General features: G+C 36.4%; 1 protein-coding gene across 1 annotated transcript in view; it reads right to left on the reverse strand.

The window, feature by feature from the left end:
• Window positions 1-17,795, reverse strand: part of ABCB7 (ATP binding cassette subfamily B member 7) — a 143,224-nt gene that overhangs the window by 38,627 nt on the left and 86,802 nt on the right. The window contains exons 5-8 of the mRNA XM_068533725.1: window positions 2,390-2,522; window positions 1,245-1,513; window positions 607-695; window positions 427-514 (exon numbers count right to left, since the gene is read on the reverse strand). Coding sequence (XP_068389826.1) covers window positions 427-514; window positions 607-695; window positions 1,245-1,513; window positions 2,390-2,522 — 579 coding nt within the window. The remainder of the gene's footprint in view (window positions 1-426; window positions 515-606; window positions 696-1,244; window positions 1,514-2,389; window positions 2,523-17,795) is intronic.

Here is a 17,795-nt window from a genome sequence, read left to right on the forward strand (position 1 = left end):
TTGTTTTTACCACCCTCCCCCATTACAGGACTTAGCATAGTGCTTTGCACACAAGAGGCATTCAGTAATATTTGTTAAATGGAAAAATGAACAGATAAATCAAAGAATTAGTGAAAAGCACTATGCTAGGCACTATGAGGGATAGAGAGTCAAGAACTTAGTGTGTATTCTGAATCAAGATGCTAACCATACTGTCACTACTTATAAATTAATTCAGAAGGTAAAATTCTGATGGTGCCACACAAAAAATGAGGTAGAAAGGGCAATTTCTAAACAGAAGAAAAACAATAAAGTACTATTATTTCATCATACCTAGAGATCCTATACTAATCTGCAGCTCTAACTTACAGCACCTATTCAATTAAATGGCAGAACAAACTTTAGTGTGGTGTGAAAGGAAGAGGAAAGTAAAATTAAACATATTACCTTCACAGTTTCATAATTCAGCAGTGAGTCTATGGCAGCGTTACCTGCATCATTATCCGCTTTGTTCATCTCTATTCTAAATCTAGTTCTGTAAGACAAAGATTTGCATAGGCATGGAATGTTTGCCACAGAAGCATAACTAATTTCTGAACCTTGACTGACCTCTGGGGAATACCTTACCTCCACCGTGTGACAGCAACTGTGAATGCTGTGTATGCACCAAGTGTCCCAAGGGTCACCAGTGCAAACTGGGCACCACATCTATAATACTGGAGAAAGCAAAAGAAGAAATGAGAAACAGTCATTGCTCTTGCCAAATAGTTTACAATATACATTAGCAAATCTCAAAGATTTTAATTAAAAAATATGTTGGTATAAAGTTGTATATATGAAAAACTGAGTGAGAAAACAAATACCTTAGAAAATCAACTTTAAGTTATATGCATACTTTTAATTATAAAATATGAAATTGCCTAAAATGCTACAAATGGTGAATAGAAAGAAACCTAGATAATCTGACCATACCAGTCCAAAGTCATATACCATAATGTCTGTTAACAAAAAAACTGCAACCACTAGCTAAATGACTGACCTATGTGTAGAACTGAACAGCTCTTTACAATAACAACATGATAAAGACTTTGGACACAGTTCCTTGAAGCTTGTGGCAAAATAATTAAACAAACTGTATAACCCTCTGGCACCATGGGATTTTGCTTTCAAATCATAAGCATGCAATAGTACAAAAGCTTCAAGTACTAAATAGCTACTAACAAGAATGTAAGATAAAAGCTTGTCATGAAAAATGTTTTACTTACCAAAACACCACTGACAAGGGTCACCTCAAACATGATGGGAAGAAGATTAAATACTAAAGCACTCAGGACAAAACTGATACCCCTTGTCCCTCTGTCAATAGCCTTTGATAAAGCTCCTGTCTGTCTGTTCAGGTGGAAAGCCAAATCCAGGTTGTGAAGATGGAGAAAGACGTTTTTGGCTATTCTTCGGATTGAATTTTGGGCTACCTTGCCAAATACTGCATTTCGAACTTCATTAAAAAAGGCAGCTCCGGCTCTTGATATACCATCTAGCAATACAATCAAGAAAAAGTGGGGTGTAAAAACATTAGAATCATTGGAGTGTAAAAACGTCAAGGGCTCAGAAAATGTTTGTACAATGAATGAATATATCACAGAATACTTACACTAAAAGAAACCTAGAAAACATCTAGCCTACTGAGTATCAATCTTTCCACCACCATGAAAACCTTTCATTGTTATTTTCCCCCATAAGATTCCAAATGTTGAAAGATTTTTCCAAGTAAATACTTTTACTAAACAGCAGCCCATAAGGCCTTATTGTGGATAAATGTACAGTATCTGTTGAGGTTTTGTGATCTAATTCAATTCCCCCAAATAACAAATGATAAAATTGAGATCCTGAAAAATCCAAGTGCTTTGACTAAGCATGCCCCAACTCAGGTCTGAGTCTCACAAAGTATCCTTTCTACTGCATGGGGACACAAAGCATCATATTCTATTCTTTACAAATTGTAGATTTGTGTCATGGCTATTGAATATAATTTAAAAACACATTAATACAGGCATATCATTAGGTAGCCATTTCCTATTCAATGGCTAACAACAACAGCAAGAAAATAACTAGTCTTACTAAAAAAATATCTTATAAGGAGCCTATTAGAAGTGGTTGTTATGAATTTAATGTCTTACTTCATGTTATTGTTTTCTGGAACTTAGAAAATGGGACTTTTATTACAGAATTTTTGGAAAGTATATCATACAAAGAATTTTTTAAAAACCACATATCAAAAAAAAAATCTCATATAAAACAAACATCCAAAATCCTAAGTTGTGTTTGTGGTGAAAAGGTCATATGCTCAAATATGATGAAACCCTCTTGAAGAAAGTCAACACCTGTAGACAGATTAAAGAACCAAACATACAGCCAATGAGAACTGTCGTTGCCATGGTTGCAACTGTATTTGGTGCATCACTCAGGTTCAGCATGTTTCCCGACATCTGGTTGAGGCTGTCTACAGCATATTTAAACATGAAGGGAACCACGATATTCATAGCCTAAAAACATAAAAGCAGCAATTATCAATCATATGCAAATTATGTATTTATAAAAGTACAAATATTTACCTTAAATTTGTATTTATGGGAATGTTTAGATATTAACCATTTACTGGTATTGCAATGATTTTCCCAGTTTATAAAGATAAAATCTTTGGCAGTGGGAGAGCTGTCATTTCAGGATTCCTACCTCACACTGACTGCCATGTTAATATTCATTTACAAGCAGTGTGCATTAGTCAAATGCTCCTGCCTCCATGAAATCACCCCTGATCATCCACTCAAAAATGCTTTCTCCATTATCTAAAATCCTACAGAGCTCATGACACTTACAGCAAACTGCCTTATACTGTAGTTATTTCTGTATATAAGTACAATGCTTTGTATATAGCAGGTATTCAATAAATATAAGTAAAATTATTTATTCACCAAGATAATGGTAAAACTGAAATTATACAGCAAAAAAGGATCTCAAAAGCAGATAAATTACAAGTATCTGTAGCTGATTCACCACTCAGGGGGAAAAAAACCCAACATTGATAGATCTATTTGCCCCAGAAAAAAATCCCTTTGCTCCAACACCATATAAAAGAAAACCCAATGAATACCAAACTAAGCTTTCAAAAACCAACCTAGGTTCTCCATGAGAATACACCGAAAAAATAAATAAATAAATAAATAAAGGGTATAATGCTTTCATATATTCAAGACAAGTTAGTCAATCACTCACATTTCACATTTTCCACAAAGTTATACTATTAAAAACACCAACCATCATTTAGGAATAGGAAGTTGGTAAGACTGGCAAAGCTTTCTTTGAAGAAATTAAATTCATATACATTAATAACATGTGAAAACAATTCTATAAGACTTAACAAAAATACTGAAATCCCAGCTCTCGTTAATGTTCCATTATTATATCACTCATCTTTATTAAACAGAAAGAATTTATCATCAACAAGCCTAAGTTTAGCTACAACTGACAGGAGCTATGTAAACCTTACCAATCAAGATTTCAAAGTAAGGTATACAAGTGTCTTAGCAACCAAGCAGGTACTCTAATATTCAATATCATTAAAATAGACAGCAAATGTTGGAATACTTTTAAAATGTAACACTATGGAAAAAATTGCTTAAAACTTTAAGATTTATAAGTTCCCAAATATAATCTAATAGAATAGCAGGTTTCAAGTAGTATAAATTTCTCAATTTTGATTCCCATATAATCATATATCCTCAGGCTTCTGCTTCTACTTGAAATGGTCTCCCTGCCCAGTTTACCCCTCCACTTCTCTGTTCTTCAAAACCCACTCTGAATCTCATTCCCATCATGATGCCTTCTCTAAAACCTGCAGCACTTTTGGCACTTTCCATTTTCCAACCCTCGTTTTTATAGTTTAAACCACAGTATTTATAATTTTTATTATATATTTATCATTCACTTTGTCTTCAGGTGCATGTGTATGGATAACTCAGTAGAAACTTTTTGCAGCAAACAAACATTTTGTGAACAACAGCTATATGAGTCAGATATGGTGCTAGGTACCTTTCACAAAGGTAAGAGCTGAACGAAATAAGTCTATGAAATGGGTATTATCCCTATAATTGAGAAAACTCAGGTTCTGTGAGGTTTAATGACTTGTTCAGTAAGCAGCAGAGCTAGGATTAAAATCCAGGTCTGTCCTGAAATTCAGAATTTTTTCCTGTATACCATAGCCATATCAGCAGTTTAATAAGGCAGGGACAACATTATTTTATTACTTTTGCAGCCTAAAATGGATACTCTCAAATGCAATGCTTAAACCAGTTACAGTTGAAAAGTATGGCATAAGTAATTTAAATAAATTTGAAGAGATTCCAGGTTTTCCATTTAAGGCCAAATCCCCTCACTTGCATTCCAATACACTTTCTTGAGTGGGAGAAAAAGTGATAGTTATAGCTAGCACGCAATTCTCACAACACACAGCCCATTATATCTTTGCCACAAAGTGAGTCTGACTGAAACTCATGTATCACCAGGAAAATTGTGCAATTTTATTTTTTTTGAAAATGTGTTTGCATTTGGTCAAATTTGGGAGCATCCTTATAAGTATGTAAAGAATGTGAAAGTCATCTGCCTGTGTTTTCACTGGCAGGAAAAGAGCAGTTAGCATAGCGCTAAGAACACAGCACTACCTGTAATGATAATTGTTGATTACTGTCAGTTTTCCCATAAAAGTAATTTTTAAAAGAAAAGGAAAAACACTAAAGAACTGGAAAGGATTATATGTAGATGTTTTTATTAGTATATACATGTGGGTTCCATTGACCTTGTGATATTTTGGGGATGGGGGGGTGGCAAATATTGGTTTTCCCTAATATTCTGCTTTCAGCAGAACTAGACTTAAATCACCTCAGACAACTGTGAATTTTTAAAAACTTTTTATTTTGAAATAATTATAAGCTGACAGGAAGTTGCAGAAGTAGTACACAGACTCATAACTCTTAACCCAGCATCTCCTAATGATGACATCTTATATAGCTGTAGTTCCATATCAAAACCAAAAATGTACATTGGCACATTACTGTTAACTAGGCTACAGAACTCATGCAGTTTTCATCATTTTTAAATGTGTATTAGTGTATGTGTGTGGTTTTATGTGTCATCTCTGTGGTTCCATGCAATTTTATCCCATGTTCAGATCCATGTAACCATCACCACAATCAAGATACAGAACTACCCCCTCACCACAAAAGAACTTCCCTGTGCTACCTCTTTATATTCCTTCATCAAGGATGATGCATATATCAATAGCTCATCTCTTTTTATTGCTGAGTAGTATTCCATAGATGTAACATAATTTATTCAACCACTCATCCCTGAAGGATATTTTGGTTGTTTCTAGTTTGGGGCTATTATAAATGAAGACTTTATGAACATTTTCATACAGGTGGTCATAAGTTTTCATTTCTCTGGGATAAATGCCCAAGAGTGTAATTGCTAAGTCATATGGTAAGTCTACACTGAACTTTTTAATAAACTGCCATACTCTTTCAGAGTGGCTGTACCACTGTATAGTCCCACCAGTAAAGTATGAGTGATCCAGTTCCTCTGCATCCTCACCAACATTTGGTATCATCACTATTTTTTAAAATTGTGAAACTATTTTAATAGGTATATAGTGATATTTCATTGTGGTTTTAATTTGTGTTTCCATAACAGCAATGATGTTGAACATCTTTTCATGTGCTTATTTGCCATCCATATATCCTCGCTGATGAAATATCTGTTTGTGTCTTTTGTACATTTTACATTTGGATTGGTTTTTTGTTGTTGAGTTTTAGGAATTCTTTAGAGATATTCTAGATATAGGCCTTTCTTGGTTATATGATTTGCAAATATTTTCTCCTAGTCCATCGTTTGTCTTTCATCTTCCTGAGGTACCTGAACTCCTACCCCACCTAGCAGTTGTAGGGAGTCCCTTTCCCTAGGAATAAATGGAGGCCAAGGTAAGAACCTGGACTTTCACCCGCACTTGCAGTAATGAGGCATCCCCACTGGAGCAGTGCCACAGGAGGCCTGCTAAACAGAAGATTTAAATAAGATCCAGAGTCTCATAACATAATATCCCAAATGTCCAGGTTTCAATCAAAAATCACTCATCATCCCAAGAATGACTAAGATATCAACTTGAATAAGAAAATACAATAAATAGACACAAATGTTAGAACTATCTGACAAGAATTTCAGAGTAGCTATCATAAAAGTGCTTCAAGGAGCATTTATGAACATGCTTAAATCAACAAAAATAGAATGTCTCAGCAAATAAATAGAGGACATAAAAGAAGAAACAAAAAAAAATCTGAAACTGAAAAATATAGCTGAAGTTAAAAAAAAAAACTTGAATGGATGGGATCCATGGCAGAATGGGGAGGACAAAGGAAAGAATCAGTAAACTTGAAGATAGAACAATAGAAAGTACTCAATATGAACAACAGAGAGAAAACAGACTTAAAAAAATAAACAGTAAACAAGACTCAGGAACCTATGGGACCATAACAAAAGATCCAGTATTCCTCTTCAGAGTACCAGAAGAAGAGAAGTGTGAAACTGGAAAAAGTATTCAAAGAAATAAAAAAATCCTCTACTTTGGCAAAGACAAACCCAAGAATTCAAGAAGCTGAGCAACCCCAAATAGGGATAAACTCAAAGAAATCCACACCAAGACACATCATGATTAAATTTCTGAAAGCTAAAGACAAAGAAAAAAATCTGAAAAGAGCTAGATACAAATAATACATTAAGTATAAGGGAAAAACAATTTGAAGACAGTAGATCTCCAGGGAAGCTAGCAGGAAGTGGCACAACATTTTTCAAGTGGTAAAAGAAAAGAACTGTTAACCTAGAATCCTATAACCAGCAAAATTAGCCTTCAGAAATGAAAAGAATATCAAGACATTCTCAGATTAAAGAAAACTAATAAGAATTAATCACCAGCAGACCTGCTCTAAAAGAACTGCTAAAGGAAATTCTTCATACACTTAGGAAATAGAAGCAGAATGAATCCTGGAACATTAGCAATGAAGGAAAAGCAACAGAAATAGTAAATATCTATGCAAATATAGTAGCATATTCTTCTCTTAAGTTCATTAAAATATGTTTGATGGTTAAAAGCAAAATTTAAAACACTGACTGATGGGGTTTTCAATGTATGTAGATGTAATACATAAGATGACTTGTAAACATAAAGAGGGAAGGTAAAGGGACTTAAAGGGTAGGAAGGTTTTTACATTCTACTTGAAGTGATAAAGTATCGATTCTAAGTAGACTGTGAAAAGTTAAGTATGAATATTGTAATTCCTAGAGCAACTACTAAAAAATTATACAAAGAGATCGACCAAAAGGCACGATAAATTAAAATGGGATAGTAAAACCTGTTCAAATACTGCAAAAGATAGCAGGAAAAGTGAAACAATGTAACAAAATAAAGAGGCAACTAGCAGATAATAAAATGGTATACCAAACTCCAAATATATCAATAATTATCAATACAATTATCAATATATTATAATGAGCAATACAAATGAACAATTATCAGTGTATCAATATATAAGCAATGAACAACTGGAAACCAAAATTTTAAAAAATGTACAACACCCCTCCCCACAAAAATAAATCCTTAAGTTAAATCTAACCCAGGGTTTCTCAACCTTCAGCACTACTGACATTTTGGTTTAGATAATTCTTTCTTATGGGAGGGACTGTTCTGTGTACTTTAGGATGTTTAGTAGTGTCCTTAACCTCTACCGACCACAAGCTAGTAGCACTCCCCAGCCCCACACAATTGTGACCAATAAAAATGCCTCTAGTTACTGCCAAATGTCCCCTTAAGGGCAAAATCACCCCTGATTGGGAACCACTGATCTAATCAAAGATGTACAGTGTCTGAATGCTGAAAGCTACAAATGCATATGAAATAAATCATAGAAGATCTAAATAAATGGAGAGATATACTGTGTTCATCAACTACAAGAATCAACATAATAGGGACACCAATTCTCCCCAAATTGGTCTAGAGATTTAATAAAAATCCATTTAAAAATCCCATCTGGCTTCTTTGTAGCTACAGACAAGATTATTCTAAAACTCTATGGAAAAGCAAAGAAACTAGAATAGCCAAAACAATTTTGGAAAAAAAAATTGGAAGAATCATACTACCTGTCTTTAAGACTTACTATAAAGCTACAATAATGAAGACAGTGTGGTGGCGATGAATGGAGAGACACATAGATCAATGAAACAGAGCAGAGTCCAGAAAAGGATGACATTCCACTATCTATCTATCTATCTGAGAATCATGCCTCCCTAAACATCTCCATGTACTAATATCCAGAACCTGTGAAGATGATACCTTACATGGCAAAATGGACTCTGCAGATGTGATTAAACTGAAGAATGTGAGCTGGGGAGAGTATCCTGGATTATCTGGGTGGGCTGAATATAACCAAAAGAGTCCTTATAAGAGGGAAGTAGGAGGGTCAAAGTAAAGAAAAAAGATATGACTACAGAAGCCAAGAGTCAAAATCAAGAAGATTGAACATGCTGCTGGCTTTAAGATGGAGGAAGGAGCCTTGAGCCAAAAATGCAGGTGACTTCTAGAAAAAGCTGGAAAAGGCAAGGAAATTGATCCCCTCCCAAGAGCCTCTGGAGGCAGCACAGTCCTGCTAAATGCCTTTATTTTGATCCAGTGAAACCTAATTTTGGACGTCTGACCTTCAGAAATATAAGATAATAAATTGGTGTTGTCTAAGCTATTAAATTTATAAGTTGTTATAGCAGCAATAGGAAACAAAGAAAATTCAATGAGGAGAGGAGAGCCTTCATGTAGGAACAACTGGACAAAACAATGAGCCTTCATTTAAACTGGATACAAGAATTAATGCAAAATGGAGCATGGATCTAAATGTAAAAGGTAAAAATATAACTTTTAGAAGAAAACATAGGAGAAAATCTTGATGACCTTGAGTTAGGCAAATAGTTCTTAGACATAATAAAGCATAATCCATAAAGAAAAAAAACGATGAACTGAAACATATCAAAATTTAAAACTTTTATTCTATATAAGACACTATTAAGGGAATTAAAAAACAAGCTACAAGGACTTCCCTGGTGGTCCAGTGGTTAAGAATCCGCCTTCCAATTCAGGGGAAGCAGGTTTGATCCCTGGTCAGGGAACTAATATCCCACATGTCGCAGAGCAACTAAGCCCACATGCCACAACTATTGAGCTTGCGTGCCACAACTACTGAGCCTGCGTGCCACAAACTACAGAGCCCACGTGTTCTGGAACCCGTGTGCCACAACTAGAAAGAAGCCCACGTGCTGCAACGAAGAGCCTGCGTGCTGCCACTAAGACCCGACGCAGCACCCCCACCCCCCAAAAAAAAATTAGAGAAAGAAACACAAGCTACAGACTGGGAGAAAATATTTGCAAATTATATATCTGAGAAAGGTCTCATAGAGAATATATAAATAACTCACTAAACTCAACAGTAGAAACAACAGCCCAAATAAAAAATGGACAAAACACTTGAACAGAAACTTCACCAAAGTGGATGTATGGATGGCAACAAAGCACATGCAAAGTATATTAAAACCACAAGATACCACTATATGCCTGATGATACCAAGTGTAGTAAAAGAAATGAAGCAACTGAAACTCTCATATATTGGTGGTGGCAGACAAAAACAGCCACTTTGCAAAATAATTTGGCAGTTTCTTATAGAGTTAAAAATACACTTACCGTGACCCAGCAATTCCACTCTTAGGTATTTATCCTAGAGAAATGAAAACTCAGATTCACACAAAAACCTGTACTCGTGTGTTTATAGCAACTCTAGTTATAACTGCCAAAGGGTGGAAAGAAACCAAATGTCCATAAGTGGGTAAATGGATAAACAAACTCTAGTACATCCATACTATGGAATACTGCTCATTAATAAAAAAGAATAACTACTGATAGAGTCAATGACTTGGATGAATGACAAAGGCATTATGTTGAATTAGAGAAGTCAGCTCAAAAGTTTATATATTATATGACTCCATTTATATGGTATTCTCAAAATGACAAAGCTATAGTGATAGAGGACAAATGAATGATACCTAGCAGTTAGGGGCCTGGAGAGGGTATATCTACAAATGGGTTACACAAAGGAGATTTTTGGGGCAATAGCACTTTTCTGTGCCATCCTGACTGTGACAGTAATTTTACAAATATACACGTGTTAAAAATTACAGAACTGTATATCAAAAAAGTACATTTTGTTGCATGCATATTAAAAATAAAGCCAGTACCACAGGTCACATCCCATCTACCTCCCCTAGTGGCTGGAAATGTCTAAAAATAAAGCTAGATGATAGTGTATTTCAATAAAAAGTGACTCAATATGAAGTTTCATACCCCCTTTCCTTTCTAAATTGAGAAACTGGTTATTTTTACTAGATTATAACCATGTGACAAACGGTATGTTTCATCTATAACTGCAATGTACCCATTAATTTAAGTACAAAAGAAATAAAGGGACTTATTCTCACAAAACCTTTTTCTTTCACAGATGAAAAAGTTTAAATCACATATATAAATAATCTGCTAAACTCTTTAATTTTCACAGAAACTGGTATATCATTAGGGAATTGAATACATTTAATTTTAACATGCAAATGTACAATTTGGGACACTGATTGAAGAACAGAGTTAAGGAAAAAGTAAAATCACCAAAAAGAACAGTCAAAAGTATGCTGTATCTATATGATGCCAAAACATGGTCAGTTTGCTGAGGGTCTCAAATTCCAGATTTTAAAATGACTTTTCCCTTCTTGGTCATAAAAGTATTGTCTATCTCATCTGAGGAAGCCAATTCTTTCAGAACTTTTAATATATAAATTTCTCAATAATTAATCTCTTTTACAGCAGCCTCTGATAATTAAGGGCTCTGTAACTAGTGTTGCTCAGAAGGGTCCAATATACGTGAAGAGGTAAAAGGGAATTTTGTTTCTTTGTTTAATTACCTCTCTGGTCCCTAAAAGATCAGAAGGAGAGAAAGAAAGAACAAGAGCACTAAAGGGAGATCTGATTAGCAAGGCAAAACAAGGAGAATAGAAAACTGGATAAAGTACTTAGACAATTGGTAAAGACCATCTCTTACAGAAAACAGAGATAGAAGGAACATTTCCTAACTCATTCTATGAGCCCAGCATTACCTTAGTACCAAAACCAGACAAAGACACCACAAGAAAGGAAAACTATAGACCACTATCTTTCATGAACATAGACCAAAAATTCTCACCAAAATATTAGCAAATCAAATCCAATAATGTATAAAAATAATTATACAATATGACCAAGTGGGATTTATTCCAGGTATGCATGGCTGGTCCAACATTGAAAACCCAATTAATGTAATTGATCACATCAACAGGCTAAAGAAAAAATAGCATATTTTATCAACAGATGAAAAAAAAGCACTTGAAAAATCCAACACCTATTCATGATAAAAAAAACTCTAAGCAAACTAGGAATAGAGGGGAACTCCCTCAACTTGATTAAAACATCTACAAGAAAACCTATAGCTAACAACATACTTAATGATGAGAAATTAGATGCTTTTACCCCTAAGACTGGGAACAAGGCAAGGACGTCCTATCTTACTGCTCCTGTTCAACATGGTGCTGGAAGTCCTTAGCTAATGCAATAAGACAAGAAAAGGAAATAAAAGGTATACATGTTGGGAAGGAAGAAATAAAACCATCTTTGCAGATGATATGATTATCCATGTAGGAAATCCAAAAGAATCAATAATAAAAAACCTCCTGAAACTAATAAGCAACTCTAGCAACACTGCATGTTACATGGTTGCAAGGTACATAGCTAATATACAAAAGTCAATCACTTTCCTATATACCTCCAATGAACAATATGCAATTTGAAATTAAACATATAACACCATTGAAATTAGTACCAAAAAAATTATGTATACATCTAACAAAACATGTACAAGATCTACATGAGGAAAACTATAAAACTTTGATAAAAGAAATTAAAGAACTAAATGAACAGAGAGATAATCCATGTTCATGGATAGGATGATTCAATATTGTCAAGATGTCAAACTTGATCTATATATTCAATTCAGTCCCAATCAAAATCCTAGCTAGTAATTTGGTAGATAGGGGCAAAGTGATTCTAAATTTTATATAGAAAAACAAAAGACCCAGAATATCCAACACAATATTGAAGACAAAAACAATGTTGACGGGCTGATACTATTTGACATCAAGACTTACCATAAAGTTACAGTAATCAAAACACTGTGGTGGGCTTCCCTGGTGGTGCAGTGGTTGAGAATCTGCCTGCCAATGCAGGGGACGCGGGTTCGAGCCCTGGTCTGGGAAGATCCCACATGCCGCGGGGCAACTGGGCCCGTGAGCCACAACTACCGAGCCTGCGCGTCTGGAGCCTGTGCTCCGCAACAAGAGAGGCCACGACAGTGAGAGGCCCGTGCACCACGATGAAGAGTGGCCCCCACTCGCCGCAACTAGAGAAAGCCCTCGCACAGAAACAAAGACCCAACACAGCCAAAAATAAATAAATAAAATAAATAAATTTATAAAAAACAAAACACTGTAGTATTGGGAAAAGAATGGACAAATAGATCCATGGAATAGAACAGAGAGTCCAGAAATAGACAAATACACACAAATATAGTTAACTGATCTTTGACAAAGGAGCAAAGGCAGCCCTGTGGGGAAAAGGTAGTGTTTTCAAAAAATGGTGCTGAGAGAGAGAGAGAGAGAGTGAGAGAGACAGAGAGAGAAGAGGAGAGGAGAGGGAGGGAGGAAGGAAGGAAGGGAAGAAAAGAAAAAAGAGAAAAGAAAAGAAGAAAGAATCTAGACAGTGACCTTGCTTACACCTTCTGCAAAAATTAACTCCAAATTGATTACAGACCTAAATGTAAAGCAAAAAACTATAAAACTTCTAGAAGATAACATAAAGGAAAATCTAGGTGACCTTTGGTTTGCCAGTGACATGAGATAACAACATTAAAGGCACAATCCATGAACACTGATAAGTTGGACTTCATTAAAATTTAAAACTTCTGTTTTGTGAAAGACACTGTAAAGAGAAGGAAAATACAAGCCACAGATAGAGTAAAAATATCTGCAAAACATCTATCTGATAAAGAACTGGTATTCAAAATATGCAAAGAACTCTTAAAATTCAACAATAAGAAAATGAACAACCCAAATGAAAAATCGGCAAAAGACCTGATAGACATCTCACCAAGAAGGATATACAGATGCCAATAAGCATATGAAAAGGTGCTCAATGCCATGTGTCATTAGGCAATTTCAAATCAGAACAAAAATGAGATACCATTATGCACCTATTAAAATGGTTGACAAGGATATGCAAGAACAGAAACTTCATTGCTAGTGGGAATGAAGAACGGTACAGCCACTTTGGAAGACAGTATGGCAGTTTCTCACAAAATTAAACATAGTCTTACTATATAATCTAGCAATTGCAATCCTTGGTAATTACCCAAATGAACTGAAAACTTATGTCACATAAAATCCTGTACACAAATGTTTACTGCAGCTTTATTTATAATTGCCAAAATTTAGAAGCAACCAAGATATCTTTCAAAGAGCGAGTGGATAAACACACTATGGTACCTCCATACAGTGAAATATTTTTCAGCAATAAAAAGAAATGAACTATCAAATAAAAAGAAAGCCACAAATGGCCCAGAAATGCATATTCCTAAGTGAGAGAAACCAGTCTGAAAGGGCTACATACTGTATGATTCCAACTGTATAACATTCTGGAGAAGGTAAAACTACAGAGACAGCAAAATGGTCAGTGGTTATCAGGGATTCAGGAGGATGGAGAGAGAGATGAATAGGTGGAATGCCTCGGATTTTCAGGGCAGTAAAACTATTCTGTATGATACTTTAGTGGTGGTATCTGACATTATGCATTTCCCCAAAACCATATAACTACAACACAAAGAATGGAATCCTAATGTACACTATGAACTTAGTTAATAAGAATAATGTATTTTTTTATAATTGGTTCATCAATTGTAACAAATGTACTACACTAATGCAAGATGTTAGTAATAGAAGAAATTTAGTGGGGGGGGGCTTTTGGGAGGAGGGATATATAGGAACTCTCTGTACTTACAGCTCAATTTTTCTGTAAGCCTAAAAATTCTCTAAAATATAAAGTCTTTTAATTAAAGAAATACTCCAGGGTATAAATCACACTTCTCAACTTAAGGCTTCAGGTAGCATTGTTAGCATTGTTTTACTTTTAAAAATGTTTTTCAGAAAATTTTAAAGTATCAAAGTTAAGCAAAAAGTGCATTAATCTTTTGAAGACAGTAGTTACTGGAAAACTCTAGCTCCTCCATGAAGCCTTCCCTAAATGCCTAATTCTTGGAACTCCCCTATAGCTTCATTTGTGACTCCCTTTGGATGTTTATGTTATATATAGATATATTTTATCATTATTTGTATATTCTTCTCCTTCAGTACACAGCAACTCCAGGAGGGCAAGGCCCACATTTTATTTATTTTTGTATTCCCAGCTGCCTAAGCACAGTACCTTATACCTAATAGTCAATCAACAAATGTTTGTTTAGTACATATTACTATGGTCTGAATGTTTGTTTCCCCCTACCAAATTCATATGTTGAATTCTAACCCCCAGGATGATGGTATTTGGAGGCAGGGCCTTTAGGAGGTGACAAGGTCATGAGGACAGAACCCTCATGAATGAGATTAGTGCCCTTATAAGAGTGCCCAGAGACCCTTCTTGCCCTTTACATCATGTGAGGTTACAAAACAAGACAGCGATCTATGAACCACCCAGTTTATGGCATTTTGTTATAGCAGCCCAGATGGACTGACACATATATTATCCATTACTTTATATAATAGATGCATTCTTGAAGAAATGAGGTATTGATAATATTTTTATAAATCACACTCTCCCCTGAAATTATTTTATAATTTTAAAGTAGCTTATTTTCATTTCTAACAGATTAGTGAGAATATCTTTTTGTACTTGATATTTAATTTTCTGTGCCCCCAATTTCTCTGTCAACTAAGTGGTTTCCAAGACGGTAGTGGTTAGAGAATATGAGTAAACTATTTTACAATATTAAAACACTTATTTTATAAAATCAGATGATTTCAGTAAATGTGTTTTATATTTTCCATAAATCCTTATATTACATATTAAGTGTAATATACTAATAGAAAGACTGAAATTTTTAAAATCCTTAGAAGAGATTAATGATGATGTGATACTCCTATGATGTACATGTGGATGATAAGAAAAGGTACTGCATAAAATTTGTAGGGATTTAAGGAATGAAGGCAAAGAGTATTCTCTCTGTCTCTATCTCTGTGTCTCTTGTGGCAATAGAACCCCTAAACTATACCTCATACAGAACTCTACAGTACTAAAAGAGAATTGCTGTAACTTGGATAGAAGAAATACCAATCCATCCTCTTGGCCTCCTCTGGGCTGCAAGACATCTCTATATAATACAGTTTATCTTAAAAATCTTTGTTGGAGGCAATGACAGCATTAAGAATCTCAGAATCAAAAGAGCATTAAAAAGCAAATAAGCAAGCAGATGGTATACTGTGGTCCCATATGTTAACCATGAAATCCTCCCTTTTCCTTCTACTCACTAAACATTTCTCTCTTTCTGTCTTCCTTATCCTTCATGGATGCCTTAGGCCTTGTTATGAAACCACCACACACTGCTCAGATGGCTGGGTGGCATTCAATTGGAGCTGAAAAGGTTCCTGAACCCTGCCCTAAAGTTCCAAGAAGTATGTGGAGGAGATAGGGAAGATCTGAGTATAAAGGGGCACAGATTGGTCCAAAGTGCTTATATGCCAAAGCATGTAATCAGGTTGAGGAAAAAAATAGGAAGCCGAGGAATGAAAGGGCTAACAATGCATCTAATGCACACAAATTATAAATCACACCTGCAGTACTACTCAAAAATAAATAAGGGACTCGCACTTCAAGGTGGCTAAGTAGTAAGACGTGGAGATCACCCTCCTCCCAACAGATACATCAAAAATACATCTACATGTGGAACAACTCCTACAGAACACCTACTGAACGCTGGCAGAAGACCTCAGACTTCCCAAAAGGCAAGAAACTCCCCCCAGGTACCTGGGTAGGGCAAAAGAAAAGAGAAAAAACAGAGACAAAAGAATAGGGAAGGGACCTGCACTTCTGGGAGGGAGCTGTGGAGGAGGAAAGGTTTCCACACACTAGGAAGCCCCTTCACTAGCAGAGAAGGAGGTGGCGGGGTGGAAGCTTCAGAGCCATGAAGGAGAGCGCAGCAACAGGGGTGCAGGGGGCAAAGCAGAGAGATTCCCGCACAGAGGATGGGTGCCGACCAGCATTCATCAGCCTGAGAGGCCTGTCTGCTCACCCGCCGGGGGCGGGCGGGGGCTGGGAGCTAAGGCTTCAGCTTTCGAGGTCAGATCCCAGGGAGAGGACTGGGGTTGGCTGCGTGAACACAGCCTGAAGGGGGCTGGTATGCCACAGCTAGCCAGTAGGGAGTCCGGGAAAAAGTCTGGACCTGCCTAAGAGGCAAGAGACCATTGTTTCAGGGCGCGTGAGGAGGGGGGGTTCAGGGCAACGCCTAAACGAGCTCCAGAGATGGGTGCGAGCTGCGGATATCAGCGCGGACACCAGAGACAAGCATGAAACGCTAAGGCTGCTGCTGCAGCCACCAAGGAGCCTGTGTGCAAGCACAGGTCACTATCCACACCTCCCCTCCCGGGAGCCTGTGCAGCCCGCCACCGCCAGGGTCCCGTGATCCAGGGACAACTTCCCCAGGAGAACACACGGTGCACCTCAGGCTGTTGCAATGTCACACCAGCCTCTGCTGCCGCAGACTCACCCTGCATTGCACACCCCTGCCTCCCCCCACCATGAGTGAGCCACAGCCCCCAAATATGCTGCTACTTTAACCCCGTCCTGTCTGGGCAGGGAACAGATGCCCTCAGGTGACCTACATGCAGAGGTGGGGCCAATTCCAAAGCGGAGCCCCAGGAGCTGTGCTAACAAAGAAGAGAAATGGAAATTTCTCCAAGAAGCCTCAGTAGCAGCAGATTAAATCTCCACAATCAACTTGATGTACCCTGCATCTGTGGAACACCTGAATAGACAATGAATCATCCCAAAATTGAGGCGGTGGACTTCGGGAGCAACTGTAGACTTGCGGTTTGCTTTCTGCATCTAATTTGTTTCTGGTTTTATGTTTATTTTAGTTTAGTATTTAGAGCTTATTATTATTGGTAGATTTGTTTATTGATTTGGTTGCTCTCTTCCCTTTTTTGTTTAACGTATATATATATTTTTCCTTTTTCTCTTTTTGTGTGTGTGTACGTGTATGCTTCTTTATGTGATTTTGTCTGAATAGCTTTGCTTTTACAATTTGTCCTAGGGTTCTGTCTGCCCATTTTTTTTGTATAGTTTTTAGCACTTGTTATCATTGGTGGATTTGTTTTTTGGTTTGGTTGCTCTCTTCTTTCTTTCTGTTTTTTTAGCACTTTTTTATTTTTAATAATTTTTTAAAATTTTAATAACTTTATTGTTTCCCTCCTTCCTTCCTCCCTCCCTCCCTCCCTTCCTTCCTTCTCCCTTTTCTTCTCTGCCGTATGGCTGACAGGGTCTTGGTGCTCCAGCCGG

This window comes from Eschrichtius robustus, chromosome X, assembly GCF_028021215.1.
Source record: "Eschrichtius robustus isolate mEscRob2 chromosome X, mEscRob2.pri, whole genome shotgun sequence".
In the NCBI taxonomy this organism is placed as follows: domain Eukaryota; kingdom Metazoa; phylum Chordata; class Mammalia; order Artiodactyla; family Eschrichtiidae; genus Eschrichtius; species Eschrichtius robustus.